The sequence below is a fragment of the Otolemur garnettii genome, unplaced genomic scaffold (assembly GCF_000181295.1).
Source record: "Otolemur garnettii isolate 467f Iridium unplaced genomic scaffold, OtoGar3 scaffold00053, whole genome shotgun sequence".
NCBI lineage: Eukaryota > Metazoa > Chordata > Mammalia > Primates > Galagidae > Otolemur > Otolemur garnettii.
Window position 1 is genome coordinate 2,852,231 of NW_003852448.1, and position 26,039 is coordinate 2,878,269.

At 40.2% G+C, this 26,039-nt stretch overlaps 1 protein-coding gene across 2 annotated transcripts in view; it reads left to right on the forward strand.

Moving 5' to 3' along the window:
* LMBR1 (limb development membrane protein 1) overlaps positions 1-26,039 on the forward strand; it is a 191,557-nt gene that overhangs the window by 91,619 nt on the left and 73,899 nt on the right. For both annotated transcript variants that reach the window (XM_023514439.1, XM_023514440.1), the window contains 3 exons: positions 13,264-13,390; positions 13,870-13,938; positions 15,199-15,263. In XM_023514439.1, coding sequence (XP_023370207.1) covers positions 13,264-13,390; positions 13,870-13,938; positions 15,199-15,263 — 261 coding nt within the window. The remainder of the gene's footprint in view (positions 1-13,263; positions 13,391-13,869; positions 13,939-15,198; positions 15,264-26,039) is intronic.

The window sequence follows — 26,039 nt, forward strand, 5'->3', positions numbered from 1 at the left end:
TTTTTTTTTTTTTTGTCTCATTAATTTTCTAAATGATTCTTTTGTTTTCAGTTTTATTGATCTCTGATTTAATTTTGGATATTTCTTTTCTTCTACTGGGTTTAGTTGTAGATTGTTCTTCTTTTTCCAATTCCATAAGATGGCTTGTAAGTTTGTTGATACGTTCTCTTTCTGTTTTTCGAAAGTGGGCATCTAAAGTGATATATCTTCCTCTCAGAACTGCTTTGGCAGTTTCCCACAGGTTTTGGTAGGTTGGGTCTTGTTGTTATGGTCAAGGAAGTTAATGATTTCCTCTTTTATTTCTTCCTGCACCCACTGTCACTCAACAGAAGAATGTGTCTTTGTGTGGGGTTGAACGTTTTTGTTGGAATTGAGTTCCACCTTTAGTGCTTTGTGGTCTGAGAAGATACAAGGTAAAATTTCAATTCTTTTGATTCTGTTGAGGTTTGTTTTGTGTCCTAGGGTATGATCAGTTTTGGAGAATGTTCCATGGGGCAATGAGAAGAATGTATGTTCTTTATCTTTGGGATGGAGTGTTCTATATTCATCTACCAAGCACAGTTGTTCTAGGGTCTCATTTAAGTCTCTTATATCTTTGTTTAACTTGTGTTTAGATGATCTGTCCAGCTCTTTAAGAGGAGTGTTAAAGTCCTCTGTTAGTATGGTGTTGTAAGATAATCATATTGCTCAGACTGAGTAAGGTCTGTTTCAAGAATCTGGGAGCATTTAAGCTGGGTGCATAAATATTTAGAATCGAAACATCTTCTTGTTGTATTTTTCCCTTGACCAATATAAAGTGACCATCTTTGTTTACGTTTAAACTAGACAAGTGAAGAAAGAAAAGAAAGGGGAAAAAAAAGAAATATCTAGGGGGAAAATGTTGAAATTAAAACAAAACAAAACAAAACCAAAAACAAAGCAGTATATATATTGCTGAATATTGTCTGGGCAACAGGTGATTTGTGGTATGAGATGTTAATCACAATGCTGATACAGCTATATGAGATGGAGACTGGAGGCCTCTGCTGATTTCTCAAACCCCGCAGGGTGGAGAGCCTAAACCTCTCCTCTTAAAAGGCACTTTAAACTGTTAACCTTGGCTAAGCAGAAGCTTTCCCAGGAAAGCACTTGTTGGGAACACTCCTGAAGTGGCTGTCTGCTTACCCAGTGTGCCAAAACCGGTCTCACTCTATGCCCCTGAGGGCCAAGGCTGTAAGGCATCTCAGTTCCTGCCTTTAGGCTGCTCAGTCCCTAGATTACTCGCCCAAGGTCTCCCGCCCCATTCTCATTTTGCCATCCTAAGGGCAGAGCTTGCCAGGGCAGTTCTCCCATAATGGCTCCATGGCCCACAACCGAACAATATTAGCTCCATCCAGCTCAGCGTTGAAGTCCAGGGCCCTAGACAATGCTTAAAGTCCTCTGCACTCTTGCCCAAGTTCTCCCAAGGTAGTTCAACTGAGTGCCAAGTCCAAAGGAAACAAAACAGCTCATAGGTAAGGCCTTTTCAGTTTGCAATCTCACTTTTACTGTACTTACAGCTGACAGCAGGATTAGACTGAACAAACACACAACCACTTGCCAGTTCTCCACTGCTTTTGTCTTCCTTGTGGGGTCCAGAAGTCTCTTGCTGACTCTCTGTGTCCCCAAAGGGATGTTTCTGGGCAGAACCCACCAGCCACAGATGCCTGGAGTCTTCTCTCCCCAGTCTTACCATGCCCAGATGCAAGGAAGCTGTTACTCGGCCACCATCTTGCTCCTCCCTCCAAAGTATTCTTTCCCCAGTGGTTCTTTTAGATTTAAGTTTTTAATACATTTTGATTTGATTTTGGTATATGGTGAGAGGTAAGGGTCTAGTTTCATTCTTTTGCACATGGACACTTGGTTTTCCTAGCACCACTTATAGAAGAGACTGTCCTTTCTCCACTGTATGTTCTTGGCACTTTTGTCAAAGATAAGCTCACCGTAGATGTGTGGATTTATTTCTGGGTTCTCTAGTCTGTTCCACTGGTCTGTGTGTCTGTTTTTATGTTAGTACTGTGCTGATTTGTGGTTACTACAGCTCTATAGTATAATTTAAAGTCATGTAATTCCTTTAGTTTTGTTCTTTTTGCTTAGGATGGCTTTGGCTATTTTGGGAATTTTGTGGTTTCATATAAATTTTAGGATTATTTCTTCTATTTCTGTGATGAATGTCATTGGTATTTTGATGAGAATTGAATTGAATCTGTGGATGGCTTTGGGTAGTATGGACATTGTAACAATATTGGTTCTTCTAGTCCTTAAGCATGGACTACTTTTGTTTTATTTGTGTCTTCTTGAATTTTGTCCATCAATGTTTTATAGCTTTCATTATAGAGTTCTTTCATTTCTTTGGTTAAATCAATTCCCCGGTATTTTATTTTATTTGTAGCTATTGTAAATGGGATTACTTTCTTGGTTTCTTTTTTAGATTGTTTGCTATTGGCATATAGAAATGCTACTGATTTTTTTGTGTTGATTTTATATCCTGCAACTTTATTGAATTTATGTCTCAGTCCTAATAGTGTTTTGTGGCATATCTATGTTTTTCTAGATGCAAGATCATATCATCTGCAAACAAGGATAATTTGACTTCTTCCTTTCCAATTTAGGTGCTCTTTATTTCTTTCTTTTATCTGATTCCTTTAGCTAGAACTTCCAGTACTATGTTGAATAACAGTGGTAAAACAGGGCATCCTTGTCTTGTTCCAGATCTTAGAGGAAAGACTTTTAGTTTTTCCCATTCAGGATGATACTAGCTGTGGGTCTATTGTATATAGTTTTATCATATTGTGCTAAATTCTTATCTCCCTTTTTAGCTCTGATATTTGCTTTATGTATATGGGTGCTCCAGAGTTAGGTTCACACGTATTTAGAGAGAGCTGTTTTATCCTCTTGCTGAATTAACCCCTTTATCATTACATAATGACCTTTGTCTTACAGTTTTTGTTTTGATTTTTATCTGACAGAAATATAGCTATTCCTGATCTGTTTTGGTTTCTATTTGCACAGAATATCTTTTTCCATCCCTTTATTTTCAATCTGTGTATGTCTTCAGTTGAAGTGGGTTTCGTGCAGACAATACAGCTGACTCTTGTTTTTTTTTTTTTTTTACCAATTCAGCCTCTTCATGTTTTTTGTTTGGTGAGTTTAGTCTGTTCACATGCGATGTTATTATTGATAGGTAAGCACTTACTCCTGCCTTATTGTTATTTGATTTTTGATTGTTCTGTGGGCCTCCCTCCCTTTCTCTTCCTTTATTAAAAGTTATTTTTCTCATGACCAACCTAAGCAAGAGCAAGAACCCTTCTTTACCAAACATACAGAAAATTAACTGGGAGGGTGGTGGGCAGCTATAATCCTAGTTATTACAGAAAGATCACTTGAGCCCAGGAGTTTGAGTTTGCAGTGAACTGTGATGACACCACTGCATTCTAGCCCAGGTGACAGAGTGAGGCTCTGTCTCGAAAAAAGAAAAAAAAAAGTGATTGTTCTCTGGTAGTGTGGTTCAATTTCTTGCTTTTTATTGTGTAACTGTTGTAGTTTTTTTTTGATTTGAGGTTACCATGAGGCTTGAATAAACATTTTATTACTAATTATTTTGAACATGTGACATCTCTGCTTACAAACAGGCGGAGAGAAATCCAACAGAAATCCTACCCTTTAACTCTATCCTTTCCCCACTTTTTAACTTTTTGTTGTTTCCATTCACCCTTTCATACTGTCTGTCAATTAGTTGCTGTAGTTATTTTTGAGAGGTTTGTCTTTTAGTCTTCCTGTTCAAGATATAAGTTGTCCATATACCACAGTATAGCAACAGAGTGTTCTGTGGTTGTGGATTGACTCTTAGTGAGTTGTGCCTTCAGAAGGTTTCTTATTGTTCATCAACATCTTTCTTTCAGGTTGAAGAACTCTTCTTAGAATTTCTTGTAGGAGAGGTCTGGTGTTGATGAAATCCCTCAGCTTTCATGTTGAAGGATGCTTTTCTAGGATGTAATATTCTAAGGTAAGGTTTTAGTGTGTTGTGCCTCTCTCTCCAGGCCTGGAAGGACACAGTGGAACTAGCTCCTTTATGTTTTTTTTTTTTTTTTTTCTGGCTTTTCTTAGGACTTTTTCTTTATCTTTGACCTTTGGGAAGCTGATTATTACATGAAATGAGGTAGTCTTATTTGGGTTAAATCTGCTTGGTGTTCTGTGACCTTGTACTTGAATACTGGTATCTTTCTCTAGGTTTGGAGAGTTCTATGTTATTTCTTTGAATAAACTTTCTACCCCAATATTTCTTTCTGCCTCCTCTTTTTAAGGCCAGTAACTCTTAGATTTATCCTTTTGAGGCTATTTTCTAGATATTGTATGTGGGTTTCATTCTTTTTTTATTCTATTTTTTCCTCATCTATGTTCCAATAGCCTTTATTCAAGCTTCCTAATCTTTGTTCTGCCTGGTCAATTCTGCTTTTGAGAGACCCTGATACATTTCATGGTTTGCCAGTTGCTTTACTCAGCTCCAGAATCTCTACTTAATTTTTTAAAGATTATTTTGATCTCTTTGTTAAATTTTTCTGATAGGCTTCTGAATTGCTTCTCTGTATTGTCTTGAATTCATTGAGCATCTTTGGGAAAGCTATTTTGAATTGGTTGTTGTTCAGGTTACCTGTCTCTACCAGTTTTTTTGTAAGGTCCTGTTTTCCTCAATGTTCTTGATGCTTATGGATGTTCGTCAATATCTGGGCATTGAAGGGTCAGGTGTTTATTTTAATCTTCACACTCTGGGCTTCTTTGAACCTGTCCTTCTTGAGAAGGCTTTTCAGATACTCCAAGGGAGTTGAGTGTTGTCATCTCAGTCTTTGGTCAGTGCAGCCGTATCAGCGCTGGGGGTGCCCTGAGCCCAGTAGTGCTGTGATTCTTGCAGAGTCCATGGGTACCATCTTGGTAGACTTGGGTAAGATGTGGGAGAATTCCCTGGATTACCAGGCAAAGTCTCTCACTTTCTTTAGTTTCTGTGCGGGGCCGCTGGAGTGGGGGGAGGAGAGACTTGGGCACTCCCTTGTGGCCACCAGTGCCAGGTCACACCTGAAGCCAGCCCAATCTCACCCAAAGCCCATGGTGACTGTTGTCTGGCCATCTGTGATGTCTATTCAAAGCCTAAGAGCTCTTTATTCAGTAGGTGGCTGGACTACCAGGCCTGAGTAGTTCCCTTTAGGACAGCATGTTTCCTTGTGACCCAGAGTGGGTCCAGAAATGCTGTCTAGGACCTAAGGCACTAAAGAGTAGACTCAGGGGGCTCAGGAGTCTGCTTGGTACTTTGTTTTACTGTGGCTGGACTGGTCCCCAAATTGCAAAGCCAAGGCCTCTGAGGTCTTCCCTTTCCTTTTGCCAAGTGGAAGAAGATTCCTCTTGAGTTGTACTGCCTGTAGTTGGAGGGAGGGGGTGACACAGGCACTGGCTTGGCTGCCCGGGCTGGTGTCTCACTGGGTCACATGCATCCCAACTTCACTGGCTGTGAGTCAGCACAGCCATGGGAATTACAGAAGGATGACGGCCCTGTGGCCCTGCCATATGAATTTAGTCCAGGCCCCAGGCTACTTTTTGCCAGGAACTCTGGCTTCAGGGTACAGGATCCCCTCTACTGGGCTGGTCTAAGTGCTCCCTCCATGAGCAGCAGCAGAATCCTGCCCTGTGCTGTGTCCCTGTGCCAGGGCAGCCTAAGTGTCAATGCAACGCCCACTATCACCTCACTGTCCCTCCCCTGGCCACACAGACTCTCTCTCCACCTGGCACTGGCTGATCTGGCACTGCCCAGGGGAAGGGGGCAGGGGAGAAGGTTGGCACAGGCTGTGGCACAGGCTGTGTAACACAGGTAATCCAGGGAATTCTCCCACATTCTATTTCTGCCCTCTTCAGTGCCTCTTGTCTTGATATAATGTTAAAACCAAGGTGGTGGGATTGCTTGACTGATTTTTAGGTCTTCCAAAGGTGCTCACATGGATTGTTGTTGAATTTGGTATTCATGGGAGGGAGATTGCTAGAGGTCCCTATTCTCTTCCCCCTCCCTCAAGAGATTTCATTGAAGCAAGTTTGTTACTGATATTTTTAATTTCTTCAATGGATTTTCTTTTTTCATTTTCAGTTTTCTGCTTTAGTCAATTTTAGAAAATATATTTTCCTAGAAATCTGTCCTATCCAGGTCATTCTGTTTTTCAATTTATTGGTAAAGAGTTGTATTTGGTATTCTTTTAAAACTGTATTTCATATCTTGATTATATTATGTTTTTGCTGTTTTATTTTTCAGAGAATTTATCTCAATTCTTTTCAAAGAACCACCTCTTGGATTTAACTGTTTTTCCTACTGTTTTTGCTCCACCCCCATTAATTACAGCATTTATCTTAATTTCCTCCTTTATTATGCCTTGTTTAGTTTATTTTGTTCTTTTTACAAATTCTTGAGTTGAGTACTTTACTTTTATCATTTCTTTAATAGTAAAACTCATTTGAGCATGTAAATACAGATTTTGCTATGCCTTGTTTTGTTGCTTTTTAGAAGGCCTATAATGACATTAACATATTTTAATTTAAACTTTATTGTTAATTTATTATGTTCAGATATTTTTATTCTTTATCATTAATGTAGTATATTCAGATAATGAAATTTATATTTTAGAATTTGACTTTTTTGTAGCTTTATTTCCAATTTATTTTATAAATTTTCCTTGAGTAATTGGAAATGTGCCATTCTTTATAGGGGATTACTTTATTAAATTTATTAAATCAATATTGTTAGTTATTCTTCTGATTCTATAAACCCTTTTAAATATTTTTCTCTTCTTGGTGGGTCACATATTGAGAGAGAAGTGCCTGAGAAGCAACAGTCTGCCCTGAACATTCCTGCCTTATTAGGGGGAAGGGAGGGCCCTTTGGGGCTGATTCATACTATTATATGGCTTACACTGCCTAATAAATAATTGTGATTAATGTTTTTGGGCAGCAGGGACTGATTTCGTGGAAGACAGTTTTTCCACAGATAGAGGTGATGGGAGGCAGAGCTCAGGCTATGTTGCGAGCAATGGGGAGAGGTGTAGGTACAGATGAAGCTGCTCACCTGCAGCCAAGTTCCTGAGTCTCATGCAAGCCAATTTTGTCATGGATGGAGTAGGTGGGGCAGAGATCTGCAGCCTGATTTCTAACAGGCCACAGAACAGTATCAGTCTGTGCTGGGGCTTAGGGACTGAAGTTTTACATGTCTGTGCTGTCCATCCTCTGCCATAAGGACTGTCCCCTCCCTTTGGCCCAACAAAAACAGTATTAGACCCCAGGAGAAAGAGGTGTATCAGAGGTTTGGAAGAGACTGAACTGTTCTTCTTGGGTGCCTAAAGGCTGTTCTTTACCTGGGCCGTTTGTTAGGGTTGTGTTTATACTGGCAGCCTTGAGGGACAAAATATGACTCCTTTTGGGCCACAAAGCAGCTTTACTTATGTGTCATGAAAGCAGCAGATCCCCACTGTAGCTCCTCAGCTGCCGTACGGCGGGTCCCCACTGTAGCTCCTCAGCTGCCGCACGGCGGGTCCCCACTGTAGCTCCTCGGCTGCCGCACGGCAGATCCCCACTGTAGCTCCTCAGCTGCCGCAGAGCAGGTCCCCACTGTAGGTCCTCAACTGCCGCACGGCAGGTCCCCACTGTAGCTCCTCAGCTGCCGCAGAGCAGATCCCTACTGTAGCTCCTCAGCTGCCGCAGAGCAGATCCCCACTGTAGCTCCTCAGCTGCCGCACGGCAGGTCCCCACTGTCGGTCCTCAGCTGCCGCAGGGCAGGTCCCCACTGTCGGTCCTCAGCTGCCGCAGGGCAGGTCCCCACTGTCGGTCCTCAGCTGCCGCACGGCAGGTCCCCACTGTCGGTCCTCAGCTGCCGCACAGCAGGTCCCCACTGTAGGTCCTCAGCTGCTGCATGGCGGATCCCCACTGTAGCTCCTCAGCTGCCACACAGCAGGTCCCCACTGTAGGTCCTCAGCTGCTGCACAGCTCCTCTGCGCAGGTCTTGTCCATCTGGGCTGACATCACCCATGAGACTTGGGAGCATCAGGGAATGCCTGCTGATGCTCATGATGCTTGCTGTGCATTGAGTAATAAAGCCCTTTATTTCTGACCCAGGAGTCTTGTGTGCTCAGTCTACCTGCATCCCTGCAACAGCAACAGGCTAGCTTACTATCTTGTAAGGCTACAGACCCCAGACCTGATGACGCTAGCAATGAGATTGGATGGTGAGGAGGATGGTGAGGTTAAGGGCCCCTCAGGTCAGGTTTGGTGATATGAAAAGACTCTTTGGGTCAGGGGCAGGGTAGCTTACATCTGTAAGCTCAGCACTCTGAGAGACTGAGGTTGGAGGACCCCTGGAAGTTAGGAGTTTGAGACCAGCCTGAGCAAGAGTGTGAGACTCTGTTTCCTGTCTCTACACACACACATATACATATACTATACATACACATACGCACATAAGAAAGAAAAAAGAAAGAAAAATTAGCTGAACATGGTGGTGCACCTGTAGTCTCAGCTACTCAGGAAGCTGGGGCAGGAGGATCACTTGAGCTCAGGAGTTAGAGGTTGCAGTGAGCTGTGATGACACCACTGCACTCTAGCCCCAGGTGACAGAATGAGATCCTGTCTCAAACAAACAAAGAACGACTTTGCAGATCTGATTTTGAATGAGCTCAACTCAGTGGTTAGAGGGGCTGGGAGGAGGATGGGGAGATAGGGTACCCCACTGTCCTATGTTTAAAGAGGCTGAACTGTGCTATGGCTGTTGTTTACTTGACTGCTGTGGGAGGAGGAAGGGGTGGTGGTGTGACCCTGGGGCAGCAAGCCTCCAGTCCAGTTCAAAGACACTGTGGTGTGGCTACTGAGTGGAGTCCCAGACCTGAACAGTGTAGAGCTTGGATCAGAGCACAGACATCAGAAATCATTTGGTGTGTCTCCTTGGTGGCCCTCTGCAAAGACTTGCCCTGTGCTCGCAGGGCAGTGGAGCAGTGGCTGAGGGCAGAGTGTGGCAGTCTGCACCTCAGAACAGCATGTGTCCAGGTCAGGGTGTGGACTGAACGCCAGCAGGCATGTGGCAGAAGTAGCATGGGTGCACATCTGCCCACCGTAGAGGAAGGAGCAGGGAGGGAGAGTGCTGCCTGCTGTCCTGGCCCCTCTTCCCCACGGTTCCCTCATCTACTCTCTTCTCCCTCCCAGCCGGACAGTCTGGCAGCTGTTGGACTGTGGGGCTGTTGCTGTAGACTCTGCATCATGCACACCAGGCACCCCATGGTACAGTCAACTAATAGGGTTTGGGCAAGACTCGCAGTGCAGGTGACTTTTGGGCAAGGCCCTCCGGGCTGATTCCATAGACTGTTGGTGTGGCTTGCACTGCCTGACCCATAATTAGCATCAATGCTTTTTATACTCATGTTAACGCTTGACTGCAGGGACCAGCCCTTCCTTTTGACCCAGCATCTCAGGAGGAGAGGCTGTGTCCCAGCTTGAATGAGAGGCTTGGTAACTCCCACGCATGCAGGCCATTTCCTCTTGTAGCAGAGCCACTCCTGCCTGACACAGCTCCCAAGTAGACTGCTGAGAAAGGGCAGTGGTGAACCCCCACTCTCCTCTTCCTGAGGTGGATTGCCCTGCCTGTGGAGGCCATGCAGCTGTCTTGCCTGACATCCTTATTGGGGGAGAGCAGCTTAGATTCCAGGACCAGTTAGATTCCTGGCCAAAGAGGAGTGTTCTAGTCTAAGCTGAGACCTGCCTGGCCCTACCTGACAGGTAAAAAAGTAGTAGATACCTCTTGGGGGAAACTCCCTAACTCCACTGCTGCAGCCAAGCCACCCAGAGAGCCCCTCAAGCCCAGAGGTCCCCCTTCATGTCTGGGCTGGGCTCCTGGTGTTTGGCTGTGTCAGAAGCTGGTGGTGTCCATTGAGCAGTGATAGCCCATAAAATGGACTCTTGTGAATTTTTAACTTTTTAAAATTTTGAGTGAATTTTTGCTTAATATTACATATGCATGAACATATGTAAGAAAGAATAAAAGTTCTCTGTTTATTCAAATATAAAGGACAGTCAATGAAGCACATGTACTTACCATTTAAACTAAAGAAATAGAACATAATATTGAGGTATATGTAGTGTACAGTGAATTTTATCAATACAACATGTCCTACGGGGTCCCAGTTAAGGTGTTTTGCATTATATGTTTCTATGTTAAACCAGAGATACTCTTATTACTTTAAAAAAAGTTTTATTTAATTAATAAGCATTCAGTCATTCAATTTCACTCATTTTTTTAAGTATCACTTTAGGTATGTTTTATGTAGTTGAATTTTTGTTTTCTTGACCTAATTTGCATATGTGGTTATAGTAAATATATTTGGTTTTATCTTTTTCTCTTGTTTTTGCACTTTTATATTTTTGTTATGTTAATGTTTTGCTGAGCTTGTGGAGTCACTTCTCAGTCCTTTGAGAAGGACTAGTTAGGATGGTCTTGGGTGCCTGTACCCAACAGAGCCGTAAAAGTTTGAGTTCCTCTCTTCCCAGAAGTCCTCCTGCATACTCCAGTGGGTATGTATGGCTTCATGCCCCTTGAGGACAGGGAGAACTCTGCTTTACCTTAGTCATCATTTTTCCTCAAGCATCTGAGGTCAGACCTGGGGAGAGGCATGGAGAAGATGAATGACCCACACCATTAAGCAAGGTATCTTTCATTCTGCATTGCCACTCATGGTATAGCCAAACTTGTAATGTTTTTGATTTATGCAAGAGCTCTACATCCTCATTTCTGACACGATATATTGTGTCTCAGAACTCTTGACTGAGTAGCTGTACCATTGGGACCTCTTAGCTCAGCAGTTCTCAACCTGTGGGTCACAATCCCTTTAGGGGTGGAACAACCCTTTTCACAAGGGTTGCCTAAATACACCCTGCATGTTGTATATTTACGTTACAGTTCATAACAGTAGCAAAATTACAGTTATGAAGTAGCAACAAAAATAATTTTATGGTTGGGGGTCACCACAACATGAGAAACTGAATTATAGGGCTGTGGCATTAGGAAGGCTGAGAACCACTGTCTTAGCTGGTGTTGGAGCGCTTGCTGTTACATTGTGGCAGTAACATTCCTTCTTGCTTCTGCTCAAGGGAGAGGGAACAACGCCTCCAGTGGGTTCCATCACACACCCCTAGGCCTCTTGGCCTACAGATATGTGTCAGTAGGTAGTTTTATTTGGAATTTCTGCTTGTTTGAGTTTCTGCCACTTGGGTGAGAGTGTTCCTTACCAGGTCCAGGGAGTCTTCTCGTATCCTTTAACCCAACCTATGTGAGCCCTTATTTTCTTTTGTAGAAAGCCACGTCGTAGCTAGTCCCCCATCCTCGTTGTCAAAAACTGTTGGCAGTCCACAACTGTGAAGGGTCTGAAATTCATCCTGCTTGCAAGCTAACAAGTTATTCTGCCACTGTCAGGGATGCTTGTAGACATGAGCTTCCTGGGTCAGAGACAGAGGACTTTTTTATGCATAGCACAGCAAGTGCACAAGCTTTCTGCTGGTGCCCAAGCCCCATAAGGGCAGCCCCTATGGTAGGCTTGTGTCATAGCTAAAGAACCCTGGGCTTAAGAAACCCTTGGATTTTCAAGCAAATCTGCCCTTTGTTTGGAGGCAACATCATCATATTAAATAGTAAATAAACCTGAGAGAGATACTGTCTGACTTCCCAGGCTGTTTACTATACAGATGTCCTTGGGAAGACAGTCGCAAACAAGAACTGTCCTTGCCTCTGCTCATGAGATGCACAGAATGTGAAGATTTGTGGAACATTGTCTCTCAACATGTAGGACATATTTAGAGAAAATCAATTTGTTACAAATCAATTGTTACAAAGTAATGACTTTAGTAAAGTAGTAAGTAGTGTGTTTGTGACTGTTCCTGTTTTGTCTCACTTGAATAGTAGCTACTGCCACAACATCTCAGTGTCAAAACATAGGCTTGTTCATTCTATTCCTCCGACCACCCTTATTAACAAGAGACATTAAGGTGGGCTGGTTCTCAGTTTTGAGGAAGTATTTTAAACCTACCAAGGGCAGCCTTTTTGTAAGTCTGTGATGCTGTTGAAGGACCAGTAAGGAAAGCCTCTTCGCCTCTGAGGTTATTGTACCGTAAGGTGGGATGTGTCTTTGTGGTGTCAGGAATTCCTTTTCCTGTTTCTTCAATTGAAGAACTGGGCTCTGTTATTTAAATTCTATTGATTTCTACAATTCAGCAATTAGAAAAGAATATTTAGGACAAAATTGAAATAAGTGCATTTTAGATGTTTATAACTCATATCTTTAATGTGAAATGAAAGGTCACATGATTTATTGAGAAACACAAATGTATTTATAATTAATTTTGTTGTGTTAGGTATTGCAGACTAGAGCATTATAGTATAAAATGTCAGTAAGAGTCTATAGGTAAAGATTCAGTCATTTGATGACTTTTCAGGAGTATAAAGAAGTTTCTCTTACTACCTTGTCCTACAGTTCTTGTGTTTAAGTCTGCTGTACAGTTTGGTCCTGAGGGCAGATATGATTCCTCATTATATTCTAACCCTGTGCATTAGTGAAAATTGTATATAATGTGAAGAAAGGAATTATAAATAATTGATAAAAGTAACGTTCACAGCGTTTGTAATACTGGATTGCACTGCTTGTTCCTTGGCGGCACACTAGGGGGCGCCTGAGGCCACACGGAGCCACCGAGGGGCTGGTGCCCGCGTCTGTGCGCTGTCTGCCGCAATTAGCCTTACAGTCTCTCAGTTTGAATCACATGTAGAAATTCGGTGGAAAGTGTTAGGAAAGTCGTTGTTAAAAATGGTTCTGAACTAAGAAAATGCTGTGAAGGCTATGTTAACCAGTTTGAGGAAAATATTTCAAATTGTATATAAAACCAGCACATTATACCCCATGGTTACGTTAATGTACACAGCTATGATTTAATTAAAAACCGGAGAAAAATGGTTCTGTACATGTTTTTATGAAGAATGTTTTTATATTTTATCCAAGATTAATAGTATTTTCCATAATTTTGAAAAGAAAAGTCAGTCTAAACATTGTAAATTTTAAGCATTTATTGTTTTTTTCTATTATAAATACAAATTTCCCCACGTTCCAAAAGATATTTTATGCTTTCATAAACTTATTGTTCATGAGAGAAATAAAGTACTAAAATAATCTCTCTCATTATATTTTTCAGGGAATCCGAGCACGCATTTTAGAAACTCTGGTCATGCTAGTCCTTCTTGCATTACTGATTCTTGGGATAGTGTGGGTAGCTTCTGCCCTCATTGACAATGACGCTGCAAGTATGGAGTCTTTATATGGTACGGATTCACTTAAACCAGTTTCTATAATGGAAACTGTAGTTTGGGGTATAATTACAGATTCAGTTTTAAAAGTGTATCAATGACTCTTTTTTAGTTACCCTTCATGTTAATTTATAGAATTAAGAGGTTTTCAGATATGTTTATGAAAAGAAATGAATTTTCATTTCAAATGTATAGAATGACTAAGCAACTTTTTGGATTTTTTTTTTTGGTTCATGAGTTTTAATTTTTAAATTCCATGGAGACTTTTTGTTTTTCTCTCTGCAAATATGTTCTACAAAGTGGTTATTTCCTCTTCTTCTATTTTAGATCTTTTTATTGTACATTTTAGAAATTATGTGGTTTAGTAGACTCAAATAGGCAATTATGATGTTTATTATACACTAAGATATAGTCAGCATATATCTTAATACAGACCAACTACATCTTAATATGTAATATTTAGGTTTATTAAAAGATATTTCCTCTTTTTATAGATCTCTGGGAGTTCTATCTTCCCTACTTATATTCCTGTATATCATTGATGGGATGTTTGTTACTTCTCTGTAAGTATTTTTCTGACTTAATATTGATAGGAAAGTAGAATTGTCCTGTATTCTGGAAAATTTTGGGGAAAGTTTTCTCATGAGATTCCCTAACAACTTGGGAGATTTTTTTGCATTGGCCCTAACATTTTTTTTTGTTGTTGTTCAAAATAATTTTTTTTTTTTGTAGTTTTTGGCTGGGGTTGGGTTTGAACCTGCCACCTCCAGTATATAGGGCTGGTCCCTACTCCTTTGAGCCATAGGCACCACCCTCAAAATAAAATTTAATAAACAGAAACTTTGAAATAATGAGATACTTTTGTTGTTCTCTAAGGAAGTCCTCATCCCTGGTTTAGATCTAGAGAGAGAGATACATTCACACACACACACCACATGCTCACACACTCCCACACAAATACCTTTCTTCTCCCCCTACCCCATCACAATGCTGGATTTAACATTAATTTATCAATTAATTAATTAGACAGAGTTTTGCTCTGTAGTCCAGGCTGGCACGCAGTGGCATGATGATAGCTCAGTGTATCCTTGAATTCCTGGGCTCAAGTGATCCTCCTACCTTAGCCTTTCAAGTAGCTCAGACTACAGGTGTGCTCTACCACTCCTGGCTAATTTTTGTTTGTTTTTTTGTAGAGATAGGGTCTTGCTGTGTTGGCTAGACTGGTCTCAAACTACTAGGCTCAAGCCATCTTCCCACCTTGACCTCCCAGAGTGCTGGGATTACAGTCATGAGCCATCACACCCAGCTTAGGTGGTGCTTTTAAATAGAAATGGTAGAATTCCATATGATGAATTTGTGGTTTTGATTTCAAAATTTGTTTTGTTTTACTTGCAGCATCACAACCTGTCTTAGGTAAATGTAGTTCAAAGGACTTAAGACTATAGTTGTTACTTTTAGATATTCTTGTCTGGTTCTCAGTTTTATTAATACTTGAGATTTAATCTGTCCTTTACTTGGTTTTCTTTAACTTCTTTTAAGCAAAGTGTTTGTTACTGTTCAACTACTGGAAGCCTGAATATCCAAATCATCTTTTGTCTTCACGCATCCTTTGTTGGCTGTAGTAATGCCCGTCCTCACACTGCCGCTCTGGCTTTGTTACTGATGAAATTAAACAGTGCTCTGACAAACACTGAGAATATAAATTGGAGACAAAAATATAATAATAATAATCTTTGACCTGTCTCTACTTTTTATGGACAAGTTGTTTATCTCTCCTAGCTCTGAAATACAGTTTCTCTCTGTTGGTGATCTTATTTCTGCAGTGTGTACACCAGTTGGCCTTTCCCGTATGTTCACAGTGATGGGTCAGTTGCTAGTGAAGCCAACAGTAAGTATTTCATGATGAATCATTTTGTTTTTTAAATAAATATGTTTATATTTCAGCATCTTTTAGACTGTGTGCTAGCATTTAGAAACATAAGAATATATTTATAGGTTTACCACTCAAATTGGTTTTTTAAAATCATTTTCATCTTTGGCAATCAATTTTGGTTTTGCTTTTAAAATATTAACTATAAGCACACAGTAAAACTTTTTCTAACAAATTTTAAGACACAAATTTCTTGTATTTGCAGGTATTTTAGTTGTTCATTGCCTTATATCAAATAGTACCTCTATTATGGTTCACAATGTACCCACACATGTGCTTTGGTTTATAAGCAGTTATGTTTCTGAAAATTTGTCTGCATATTTTATTTTGATTAATTGAATTATACTTTTCCTTTAATCCCATAAATACTGTATATTCACTTAAAAATGATTTTCCATTGGCAGTAATTGTAATGATTTAGCCCTAAGTTTTCTTTGGTTTCTATTTTGTCAGATACTCAGTAATATAAAAATAATTTCTTACCTGTGCCAAGGGAATTTGTCATTTAATTTCTGTTCATGGATCCTTATTGTGTACTATCTCAAATATAAACTACTTATATGTTACAAGGTCTCTCATAGCCTGTCCCACACATGTCCCCCATGCCTTTCCTGGGCTGCCTTATCAGCCAGTGGGGTTGCTCTGAATAGGCTCTGCATGCTCCTTTTCCAGGGGGATCTGTGTGTCCTCCTCCAGCTGCCTAACAGCCTCCTCTGAAGACCCAGCTACTACATATCTTTGAACCTTGGCTCACTTCTTTGAGTAAAAATAATTAAACTTCTTTCCCTGCATCTTCCCCTTTGTTTGTCTCACTAGTGATGCTTATTCAGTCCTGTGGCCATGTGTTTGTCTTCCCTGTCACAGTGATTTACTCAGGGACGATACTGGGGAGATGTCATATGGGTCTTCTTTTAGTAAACATTTGCTTAATTTTGAAAGTCATAATCATTTCATCTTCTTTTTAAAGTAACATTACTTTATAGCTCAGCACCTGTAGCTCAGTGGCTAGGGCAGCGGCCACATGCCCCAGAGCTGGCCAGCTCAAACCCGGCCCAGGGCCTGCCAAACAACAATGACAACAACAACAACAAAATAGCAGGGCTTTGTGGCAGGTGCCTGTAGTCCCAGCTACTTGGGAGGCTGAGGCAAGAGAATCACTTAAGCTCAAGAGTTTGAGGTTGCTGCGAGCTGTGATGCAATGGTGCTCTACTGAGGGTGACATAGTGAGACTCTCTCTCTTTCAAAAAGAAACATTTAATTTATAAAAATACATAAATACATTTTATGAAAAATATGTGAATGTATATATGCTCAAGTATAACACACAGGCAGTCAAATCTTAGAATTCACTTTCCTCTTAGAGAAGTTTTGTGACATTGCATTCATTTAGTTTCTTCTTACTTATCTGGGTTTTTTGATACTTTGCTCCATTTCTACTTCCTGCCCCTTAAATATAGATAAATATTTAAACTTCTGTTGTACGTCTGAAATGCTGTTAGTGCTCTGCTGTGCGCGCCTGACCATGTCTTTGCACATCACTTCTAAATGCATGATTCTAATGAGCAGAAGACAATGGAAGCAAATTACAGCAACTTGGAAGTGCTATAACTGAATGTCCCAGGAAGCCGAAAGCTCTACTCCCCAAATTAGTTTTTCTCCCACATTTGTCTCTTATTATCAATATCTCAAAGCCTTAGTTATCTTTGCTTCTTTTCTTGTTCCTAGCATCTAATAATAAAGGTTATCTATTGAGTAATTATACTGTATGCTAATGATAAACACTATGTTTTACACACACGATTTTATGTCATCCTTGATTACAAACCCATAAGGTAAGTAGTGGTATTCTTATTTTACAGTTGAGTTAACCCCAGTTCAGGAAGACTAAGTAGCTTGTATGAGATCGCAGATTTGTGAGATGGAGCAGGGTTTGAGCCCAGGCTTTCAGCTACTGTTGGTGCTGCTATAATCCACAGAGATATAGAACTGCTTTCCTGCTGAGTTGCCATTGTACCTCTCCCCCTCTGTGTTTTGCTTATAGTTTCCTCTGATTGAAATGTCCTGATTCCTTGTAGTAATTTAAGCAATCAGGTAAGATACTACTAGCATCAAGAACACTGACCCAGCCAGGTGTGGTGGTGCACACCTGTGGTCCCAGCTACTCAGGAGGTTGAGGTGGGAGGATTGCTTGAGGCCAGGAGTTCCAGATCAACTAGAAACATAGTAGACCCCATCTTTTAAAGCAAAAATATAGGGAATTTTGAGAATATGGTTGACTAATAGCAGCACTTGGCAGAGGCTCCTGATCAGAGGGAGAAAAACTAGTCAGAATCGGACTCTATAAACCAAAGAGTGAGGAGCCAAGCCAAGAAAGAAGTTCTGCAAGCTGTGACTCCAAGGAAGAACATTCAAGAAAACAAATTACAGGTACAAAGCCTATTGTCTAGAGGACAGAAGACCTATCCCCCAAGTGAGAGGCTCACTGTGGGCTCTCTGTAGGCGAGCAGGGGACAAAAGACCTCTCATTTTATTTCACTGGAGAGAGTTGCTAAACACTGGGTCTCCTTCTCCAGGGAGGTCCCACTTGTGAACCTAGACACCCCACCACCAGGCATAAAATTGAACACATATTTTCTCCACAGTTCCGAATTCCCAGTCCACCCTTTCTGCCTTGCACAGTGGTCTGAGGTTCTATCCCCTGTAGAGCTCAGAGTGTTTGGCCTTTTTCTGAGGGATCTGGGCATAGTGTGGACTGATGAACATCAAGACAGAATCTGTGACGAATGGGGAAGAAGGAGGGTCTGGGAAAAAAAGGGCATGTGGTGGGGGAGGAACAGTTCCCTGGTTATGACTTTGCTAGGCCAGGAGCAGTTCCCTGGTTATGACTTTATTGACCCCTGGTTCAGGCTGTGTCTGGTGGGAGGGAGATCAGAACCCCTGGCTGTTATGGTGCCTGTAAGCAGGAGAGTGGCTGCCTGGTGTGGACTGAACTCAGCAGGTGGAGTGAGGATCCCTAGTTCTAACTGAGCTGGTGAGCAGAGGCTTGCCTGTGAGTGTGGACTGAGCCCGGCAGGCAGGATCAAGGATCCCCTGCTCCACCTGAACCAGGGAACAGAGGCTCTTTGAGTGTGGACCGAGCCAGGCTTACAGGGCATGATCCCTAACTCTAACTCAGCCAGAGAGCAGAGGCTTGCCTGTGGGCACGGTCCCCTGGCTCCAAGTGAGCTGGTGAGCAGAGGCGTAAATCCATGCTGTGAATTGAACCTGGTGAGTGGGGTCCCAACTCCCGACTTTTATTGTGCCTGGGGGACAGGGGTATTGACACCCAGTGAGGACTTTGACAGGCAATTTGTGCCTCACCAGAAGGGACCGGGCAACATATCCTCAGGGTTGCAGGACAGAACTAAGGATTTCTATCCGCAGTTCTAGACCCTTGGATCCCTCTCTGTTAAGTAGGGTTTATGCTGCCTGAGACAATTCGATTGGAACTCGCGTCTGGGCCTGTCCATCTGGGGACACTCTGAGGTTGACCGTCAAAGTTCTGTAGTGGAAAAGAACTGAATGGTGGGGGCAGGGCACTGCAGCTGACTATATCTGTCCCCAGCTGAGATTTAAACCTAATACCATGACTTTTTAGGACAGGGTAGAGGTTGGCTGATTTCAAAACAGAGCTAGCTTCCACTGTCTCACCAAGTAGGTCCCCAGAGTCTCTGATTAAACTCTGGGGCCTTTGTAAGGTTGTAGGGATAAGCCACAATTACAAAGCCTAGCACTTTGGTAAGGGGCTGATTATCTCTACTACCCAGGATCCCCAATTCAATCTCACCTTACTAGTTTTAACAACCAAATGGTAGAAAATAAATGAGGGGAAACCAATGGGAGAACTCTGGCAACATGAATAACCAGAGTAGATCAGCCCTCCTCAAAGAGTGACAAAGGCGATATAACTGAAGATGCAATGCATAGACAAATGTCTGAAATGTTAGAAATAGAATTCAGAATATGGATGGCAAATAAGAATAGAATGGAAGAAAAATTAGAAATTAAAATCCAAAGAGTAGTTCTAAAGTTGTCTCAAGAAATTAATGAATTCAAAGACAAAGTCACCAAAGATATGGAAATAATGAGAAAAGATATAGCAGAGCTCAAGGAAATGAAAAAGTTATTCAAGGAGCTCTGAAATATAGTAAAATTGCTCAGTAATAGAGTGGACCAGGCCGAAGAAGTGAACTCTGAAATTGAAGACAGAGCACTCAAAGAGGCAGACAAATGGAGAGCAAAAACTGATCATTCCCTGAGAGAGTTGTGGGATCACTCCAAAAGATCAAACATTTGTCTTATAGGAACTACTGAAGGAGAAAAGGATGGTCCTAAAGGTACAGATACTCTACGCCAACAGAGTACAGAGGAGAATTTTCCAAATCTTGGAAGAGATACACAAATTCAGATAGTAGACAGCTTAAGAACCCCAGCAAGACTCAATCCAAATGAAGCATCTCCTAGACATGTTGTGATTAATTTTACCAAAGTTAATATGAAGAAGAACTTGCTGCAGGCAGCCAGATGTAAGAAAAGTATTACCTACAAAGGGGGAAATATTTTTCCATTTGTTAACATTTTTGGCTGTTTCTTTTCTTAGAGTTTCATAGTTCTCTTTATATAGATCTTTCACATCCTTTGTTAAGTATACCCCCAAATATTTCATCTTCTTTGGTACTACTTTAAACGAGATGGAGTCCTTGACTGTTTTTTCAGCTTGGCTGTTGTTGGTATATATAAAGGCTACAGATTTTGTATCCTGATACGCCACTGTATTCCTTGATCACTTCTAAGAGTTTTTTAGTTGAGTCCCTGGTGTTTTCCAGATATACAATCATATCATCTGCGAAAAGTGAAAGTTTGATCTCTTCTGTTCCTATATGGATGCCCTTAATTGCCTTTTCTTCCTGAATTGCAGTAGCTAGAACTTCCATTACAATGTTAAATAGCAGTGGGGACAATGGGCAACCTTGCCTGGTTCCTGATCTAAAGAAAAACAAAGGCTTTACCTCCTTCATGTTTACATGGATGGAACTGGAAAATGTTCTTCTTAGCAAAGCATCACAGGAATGGAAGAAAAAGTATCCAATGTACACAGCCCTTTTATGAAACTAATTTATAGCTCTCAAATGAAAGATACAACTTAATTCTAGCCCAAGAATATGGGGAGGGGGTGCGGAAGGGGAGGGGAGAAGGACAGCTGGGTGGTGGGAGGGTGACCGGAAAGATCACCTATATATCTGTCTAACAAGGGTACAAGTGAACTTTTCTGGAACTAGAATATAAATGTTTTGACACAATGACTAAGCAAATGACATGAAATTTATGTGAACCAGCTTGATGAAAGTATTTCAAAATGTATATGAAAACACTACACTGTACCCCATGTTTGCATTAATGTATACAGCTATCATTTAATTAAAAAAAGGGAGGGGAATAGCAGAATGACTGCAGATCTCTCAGCTGAAACCTTTTAAGCCAGAAGAGGATGGTCATTGACCTTCAGTCTTCTAAAACAAAACAACTTTCATCCCAGGATCCGGTATCCAGCTAAACTTTCATTTATGATGGCGAAATCGAATACTTCAATGACATACACACGTCGAAGAAATTTGCCATAACTAAACCAGCTCTCTAGGATATTCTCTACCACCAAAGTAAACTCACCCAGAAATTTTTGAACAAAACCCAAATGCCACAGTGGTGAAAGGATTAAAAATGTCCACTGGACATTTGAATAACATGACACCCAAAACACTACCATGCTTATCAGTTCTCTGAATTAATGTGAATGGTGTAAATTGCTCTCTAAAGAGGCACAGGTTGGCTGACTGGATACATAAACTCAAATCAGATATCTACTGCATATAAGAATTTCATTTTAAAGGATAAAAATAGACTCAGGGTGAAGGGATGGACATCTATAATACAGGCAAGTGGAAACCAGAAAAAAGCAGGGTTGCAATTTTATTTGCAGATACAATTGGCTGTACACTAACAAAGATAAAGAAAGGTAAGGATGGTCACTACATATTTGTCAAGGGAAACACCCAACATGAAGAGATTTCAATAATAAACATTTATGCACCCTACCAGAATGCTCCTCAATTTATAAAGCAAACCCTGATGGATATGAACAACTTGATATCTTCCTACACTATAATAGTTGGAGATTTTAACACCTCTTTGACAATTTTGGATAAATCCTCCAAGAAGAAACTAAACTAAGAAATATTAGACTTAAAGCTCACCCTAGAACAAATGGACTTAACAGACCTCTATAGAACATTTCATCCTAATAAAACTGAATATACATTCTTCTCATCAGCCCAGGGATCATCCTCCAACATTGATCATATCTGAGGACATAATTCTAACCTCAGCAAATTTAAAAGAAGAGAAATTATTCCTTGTATCTTCTCAGACCACCATGGAATAAAAGTTGAACTCAACACAACAGGGATCTTCATACTCAAACAAAATCATGGAAACTAAATAATCTTAGGCTGATTGATAGCTGGGTTGAAGACAAGACTAAGAAGGAAATCACCAAATTTATGGAGCAAAATCATAATGAAGATACAAATTACCAAAACCTGTGGGATACTACAAAGGCAGTCCTAAGAGGGAAATTTATATTGTTAGAAGCCTTCATCAAGGAAACAAAAAGAGAGGAAGCCAACAAGTTAGTGAGTCATTTCAAGCAACTGGAAAAGGAAGAACATTCTAACCCCAAACCCAGCAGATGAAAAGAAATAACCAAAATTAGGGTAGAATTAAATTAAACTGAAAACAAAATAATCATTCAGAAGATCAACAAAACAAAAAGTTGGTTTTTTGAAAAGATTAGTAATTTGGCCAACCTAACCAGAAAAAGAGAAGTAAAATATCTACTATCATCAGTCATAAACGATAAAGGAGAAATAACAAGACACCCCAGAAATTCAAAAAGATCCTCAATGATTACTACAAAAAACTCTATTCCCAGAAATATGAAAAACTGAAGGAAATGGACCAACACCTAGAAACACACCAACCTCCTAGATGCAACCAGAAAGAATTAGAAATTTTGAATACACCTATAGCAATCACTGAAATACCCTCAAGTATATGAATTCTCCCAATAAAGAAAAGTCCAGGCTTCACATCAGAATTCTACCAAACCTTTAAAGAGGAACCTAGTATCTATATTATACAACCTTTTCCAAAGGGTAGAAAAAGAAGGAATACTTCCCAACATACTTTATGAAGCAAATATCGCCCTGATCCACAAACCAGGAAAGGATCCAACAAAGAAAGAAAATTATAGACCAGTATCATTAATGAATATCGATGCAAAAAGATTCAATAAGACCTTAGCAAACACAATTCAACAACACATCAAAAAAATTATACACCATGAACAAATTGATTTTATTCCAAGTTGGTTGTTTACAACCAACATATGTAAATCTGTAAATATAATACATCACATAAATAAAAAACAAAGACAATATGATTCACTCACTTGATGCAGAAAAAGCTTTTGATAATATCCAGCATCCTTTCATGATCAGAACAGTTAAGAAAATAGGTATAGAAGGAACATTTCTTAAACTGATTAAGGCCATCTATAGCAAACTAACAGCCAATATCACATTGAATGGAATAAAATTGAAAACATTTCCACTAGATCAGGAACCAGGCAAGGTTGCCATTGTCTCCACTGCTATTCAACATAGTAATGGAAGTCTTAGCCATTGCAGTCAGTCAGAAGAAGGTGATCAAGGGTATCTAAATAGGGTCAGAGATCAAACTCTCACTCTTCACTGATGATATGATCCCATACCTGAAAAATCCCAGGCATTTAACTATAACACTCTTAGGAGTGATCAAGGAATACAGCAGCATTTCAGGATATAAATCAATATTTACAAATCAGTAGCTTTTATAAATGCCAACAATAGTCAAACTGAAAATATAGTTAAGGACTCTATTTCACAGTAGTGCCAAAGAAGATGAAATATCTGGGAATTTACCTAACAAAGGATTTGAAAGATCTCTATAAAGAGAATTATGAAACTCTGAGAAAAGAAATACTTGAAAATGTTAACAAATGGAAAAACATACCATGCTCATAGCTAGGAAGAATCAACATTGTTAAATACTACCCAAAGCAATCTACAGATTTAATGCAATCCCTATTAAAGCACCAATGTTATACTTTAAAGAGCTTAAGTAGCCAATACATTACTCAGAAATAAAAACAAATCAGGAGGTTTCATGTTACCAGACTTGAGGCTATACTACAAATCTATAGTGATCAAAACAGCATGGCACTGGCACAAAAACAGAGAGGTAGATTTATGGAACAGAATAGAGACCAAGAGATGAACCCCACTACTTAATCATCATTTGTTCTTTTACAAGCCTATCAAAAATATTCAGTGGGGGAAAGATCCCCTATTTAATAAATGGTGCTGGATGTACTGGCTCACAACCTGTAGAAGTCTGAAACTGAACCACCACCTTTCACCATTAACAGAAATGGATTCTCTCACTGGATAAAAGATTTAAACGTAAGACATGAAACTATAAAAATACTAGAAGAGAGTGCAGGGAAAACACTTGAAGAAATCAGCCTGGGAGAATATTTTATGAGGAGCCCCCCACCCCCCTGGGCAATTGAAGCTACACCAAAAGTACATTACTGGGATCTGATCAAACTAAAAAGCCTCTGCACAGCCAAGAGCACAGTAAGTAAAGCAAAGAGACAACCCTCAGAATGGGAGAAGATTTTTGCAGGTTATGCTTCAGACAAAGACCTGATAACTAGAATCCACAGAGAACTCTAATCAATAAGAAAAGAACAAATAACCCCATTTCTATGTGGGCAGGAGACATGAACAGAAACTTCTCTAAAGAAAACAGGTGCATAGCCTACAAACACATGAAAAAATACTCATCATCTTAAATCCTCAGATAAATACAAATCAAAACCACTTTGAGATATCATCTAACTCCAGTAAGATTAGCCCACATCACAAAGTCCCAAAACTATAAATGTTGACATGGATGTGGAGAGAAGGGAATGCTTCTATACTGCTGGTGGGAATGCAAGTTAATATGACCTTTTTAGAAAGAAATTTGTAGAATACTCAAGTAACTAAAAGTAGACCTACCATTTGATCCTGCAATTCCTGTACTAGGTATATACCCAGATGATCAAAAATCACTTTACAACAAAGACATTTGCACCAGAATGTTTGTTGCAGCCCAGTTCATAATTACCAAGACATGGAAACAGCCCAAGTGCCCACTGACACATGAATGGATTAACAAATTGTGGTATATGTATACCATGGAATACTATGCAGCCATAAAAAAGATGGGATTCACATTTTTTATGTTTACCTGGATGGAGCTGGAACATATTCTTCATAGTAAAGTATCTCAAGAATGAAAAAGAAAGTATCCAATGTACTCTATTACTATGAAGTCAATATATAATCAGCTACACATTCATACAAATGATAAGACATAACTATATTCCAGAAAGTAGGAGGGAAGAGGGAGTAGGCTGGGAGGAGGGAGGGCATTTGGGGGTCCTCACCTAACATGCATAATGCAATGGTACATTTTAAAAGTATTAAGAGTATAATTGTCTTGCCACAACAAATAAGTAAACGAAGTGATGGATGTGTTAACATCAGTTTGATGTAAGCATTTCACATTCTATATCAAATCAGTACATTGAACCCCATAAATCCATCAATGTATGTAGTTATGATTTAATAGCAAAAAAAGCAACAAAAATGACACTAGCCAAAACTTTATCTCCACAACTGAAATTAATAGTTCTTTGAGCTTTTGTTAACATTTCATGTAAACTTCAGTTATGACATTTATTTTGATCTTACAATTTAAAAAAATTCATCTCATCTCTTTTGCTACTCTGGAATGTACAGTGTTTGAGGTCAAGGACTATTTCTGTCTAACACATATTTAGGCCCATTCACTCATTGTGGTTATGAGGATAGGCCTCAAAGACACACAATTTTTCTTTCCTAAACCTCTGTTTCTTAAAATATAAAATGGGGATTTTAACAGTCTGTTCTTCATAGGGCTATGACAATTAAGAGGAGAATGCATGGGGCACTTAGTACGAATAATTGTGTCCTAATAAGTAATCACTGGACAGTAGATGAAATCCTTTTGTATATGTTAGACTAGGAGTGTCCACCCTGCGGGCACATGCTGATTTTGTGAGGACTTAATTTGCTTATCATGAAAAGTATACAGGAACCTTTTTTGGCTAATCAGCTTTTATTAGTGTATATATATTTAATGTGTGGCCCATGACAACTCATATTCTTCCAATGTGCAGCAGAGGAAAAATAAAAAGTTGGAAACCCCTGTATTAGTCCTTAAGAAAAGTAAAAATTATCAATTCTTACACAAACTGTAGTAAGTGGGGTGAAGTGTTGATGAGAAGGAACTTTGAGTCATGGCCTCTAAAGATACATGGTCCCTGCTTTCTCATGTAAACCTCGATCACAGCTGGGATTACTCCTTGCAGCTCCCAGCATTCAGCTGCTTCTCTCAGTGTACCACAGTCCCCTCTGCAGGACCATCACACACCCCAGCACGCCCCACAGCACCCTGCATTCAGCTGCTCCTCTCAGTGTACGGCTCTCCCTTCTGCAGGACCACCAC